The 3228-nt window shown below is 38.4% G+C and overlaps 1 protein-coding gene across 2 annotated transcripts in view; it reads left to right on the top strand.

Annotated features, from left to right (window-relative positions):
* Positions 1303 to 3228, top strand: part of LOC107643209 (growth-regulating factor 4) — a 3529-nt gene continuing 1603 nt past the window's right edge. Inside the window, exons 1-3 of one of the 2 annotated variants that reach the window (XM_021123271.1) lie at positions 1316 to 1558; positions 1904 to 1930; positions 2094 to 2451. In XM_021123271.1, coding sequence (XP_020978930.1) covers positions 1384 to 1558; positions 1904 to 1930; positions 2094 to 2451 — 560 coding nt within the window. In that variant the 5' untranslated portion in view covers positions 1316 to 1383. Of the gene's footprint in view, positions 1559 to 1903; positions 1931 to 2093; positions 2452 to 3228 lie in introns of both variants that reach the window. The other variant, XM_016346796.2, reaches the window with a different exon arrangement.

The raw sequence follows: 3228 nt of genomic DNA, 5'->3' as shown, positions 1-3228 counted from the left end.
CGAATGTTACCTGGATTCCGGCAACCAAAGGGTGGTTTCCTCCAGCGGTGCCCATTGCCCAAATATCATTATCACTTGGTGCTTTGGGCCGCTGGGCCCGGCCCTCTTCCGGCCCATCACGTGTGGTTGCTGTCAGCTAAAGGGGTGGCAGCAAGTGGTGGGTGAGGGGGCACATGTGAATATGTAATGTGATCACACATGCATACATACATACATACATACATACATACAAGAAAACTTTTGCTTTTTTCTTTTTATTATTACGTGTATATATAAAATTATGTTCGAATAAAATATATATATTAAAATAATTTGAGATAAAAATAAATAAATATATGTAGTACATACGGAAAATAGACACATGGAAGGAACCAATGTATGTAAGGTAAGAAAAGAAAAATACAAGAGTGGAAGGACCGGTGAGAGAATGGAAGGCACCACTTCACTTCATCTAACTTTCACTGTCCATTAAATTTGTGTTAATTCTTAATTGTTACATTATCAAAATGCTAGTACTAATCAATAAATAAAGAAATAGTATCTCTTAAGAACAATAATGTTTACATTTTTCTTAATGAGTTCATATAGCATTAATTAATCAACAGTATTTCCCTTTACCAACTAACATAAATTGGCTCATATAACAACCTTTTTGCTCCTTGGAAACAAGACAACTAGAACTCTGAGATGGTTGATGGTATTAAGGTAGCAAAGTAAAAAGATGGTGCCTTAAGAGTGAAAAAGTAGAGAGAGAGAGGGGGAAAAGAAAAGAGTAATTAGGTGAAGAGTGATGATGGTAATAATAGAAGAGTAGATGTAGATGAGAAATTTTGGGAAGAGGCTTGCTTGCAATAAAAGTGAGTAAGGAAGGAACCCAAACCAAAAGTACTCATCTCATCTCACACAAACAAAAAATAAAAAGGACAAAGCAAAAACAAAACTTGAACACTTCAACTTGGTCTTTGTTCTTCTTCTTCTTCTTGGTTCTTGGACCAACACATACATACATACATAGCAAATAGCCAAATAGCTTTTGTATTGCATTGCCTAAACACTAATCCTTCCCTTCCCTTCCCTTCCCTTCCCTCCCTTCCTTCCCTAACACAAGTAACAAGTACACCTTCTCACACCGCACTTTCTTTTATATATATATATTTATATGCTTCCGACAAGACAGAGTTGGATCTGTGTATGCACCCCACGTGTTTGATTTTTGGTCTGGAAGCCTTCCCTGCTCCAATTTTCTGCTTCTCAGGTCTCAATTTTTTCTCTTTTGTTTATTCTGTTGGTGTTGGTGTTGGTGTTGGTGCTGGTACTGGTGCTGGAGTTGGTGGTGGTGTTGGTGGTGGTGGTGGTGGTGGTTGTAGTGGTAGTGGGGCAGGGATGATGAGTAGTACTAGCAGGTCGCCATTCACAGTGTCTCAGTGGCAGGAACTGGAGCACCAAGCTCTGATTTACAAGTACATGGTGGCTGGTCTTCCTGTTCCTCCTGATCTTGTTATCCCCATTCAGAAGAGCTTTGACTCCATTTCCCATTCCTTCTTCCACCACCCTGCCCGTGAGTCCTCTCTTCTCTCTAAATCTCACTCCTTTTTTTTCCCTTATAATATTCTCAATCTTTGTTTTATTAGGCCCTTCTTAAATATCTAAATGATAAATTTCATGCCATTTTTGTTGTTTGTTACTGACATCACTGACTTTGTTCTCCACCCTTGAACACTGAACAAGGATGGGTATTCCGGTATTGCCCCCTTTGTACCTTAAAGACCTATACTATTTGCTGTAGGGTATGGTATAGTATTTGATTGTAACTAAACATACTTTCTTAGTGGCATGGATTAATTGGATTATTGAGAGAAAGAAACACGGATTTGTGATTTGTTTTTTATTTCCCTGTATGCAGCTTTCTGCTGTTGTAACAATCTTGCTGGTAAATTATCTTGATAAATCTGGACTTTATAAAATGTAGATTTGTACTTAGGTTTTGTCTATGTTGCTATGCTGCCAGCAGTGTGACTATTTGTGACCTTAGGCTTTTCTAGAAAATGGTGATAAAGAAGCATGCATAACTAACAGTGCATGTAATTTTGCAGTGAGTTATTGTTCTTTCTATGGGAAGAAGGTGGACCCGGAGCCAGGACGATGCAGGAGAACTGATGGGAAAAAGTGGAGGTGCTCTAAGGAAGCATACCCGGACTCCAAGTACTGTGAGCGACACATGCACCGTGGCCGCAACCGTTCAAGAAAGCCTGTGGAATCACAATCTATGACACAGTCATCATCCACTGTGACATCACTGACTGCTACAACTGGTGGCAGCAGTGGAACTGGAAGTTACCAGAACCTTAACACAATTACCTTTGCTAATCCTCAAGGCACTGGTTCTGGAGCTGAACAGACACATTATCATTTGGATTCTATCCCCTATGGGATTCCAAGCAGAGAGTACAGGTATGGACACTTTTATTAGTTGTTTGCTTGGAAGAGGAATACATCAAACATCTTTATTGAGTTCCAATGCTGTTATCTGAATTTGATGTAGTTCTTTGATTTCTATCTCCGTGCAGATGAAATTTTGTTATGTAGATCATGATATGCTTTGTTTTTTTACCCTAATTCCTTGCCATACTTGGTAGCTTTTTCTAAGCATTTGATGTTGGAATGGCAGCCTTTTCAATGGTTATTTTATTCTAATAGCTGTTATGGGCCCTGATGTCTTCATGCAGAGTTTGAATTCTTTTGGCAATTTCTGAGAATGGTGGGGTTGTGTTGTTCTATTCACTTGTCTATTTCATCTGCTGAATTTGCTGCAAAGATGCAAAAGCATTAGAATTCATTACAATGATATCACTTCAGAAGATTGAAGTACATATAATTTATGTATTTAATCACATTTATTTTGCAACTTATCAAAGGAAGAAAAGAGGTGTCAGCTACCTGGATTTTCTTCATCTTCTGTCAGAGTTTTGTGTGTGTATGTTTTTTTCCCCCTCATTTCGAAGTGGAACTAATCACTCTATTTCTGATCCTAAACTTCTGTCCAAATTTTACAAGTGAGAAATATGGTCATTTAATTGCCTTCCATTTTATCCCTTCCTTGCTTTATTCCTGATATATGAATATATGAATTACATTCTAAACGTCCCAAGATGCTAAGAGCCTAACATGTGGCTCTGCTAGCTTGCTGCAATATCTGTCACGTGGGGATAATGGAAAAGTAATGTTCAA

Source organism: Arachis ipaensis, chromosome B05 (genome assembly GCF_000816755.2).
Source record: "Arachis ipaensis cultivar K30076 chromosome B05, Araip1.1, whole genome shotgun sequence".
Lineage (NCBI taxonomy): Eukaryota > Viridiplantae > Streptophyta > Magnoliopsida > Fabales > Fabaceae > Arachis > Arachis ipaensis.
The sequence above is the reverse complement of the archived record's forward strand: the minus strand, read 5'-3'. Positions and strand labels throughout refer to the sequence as shown.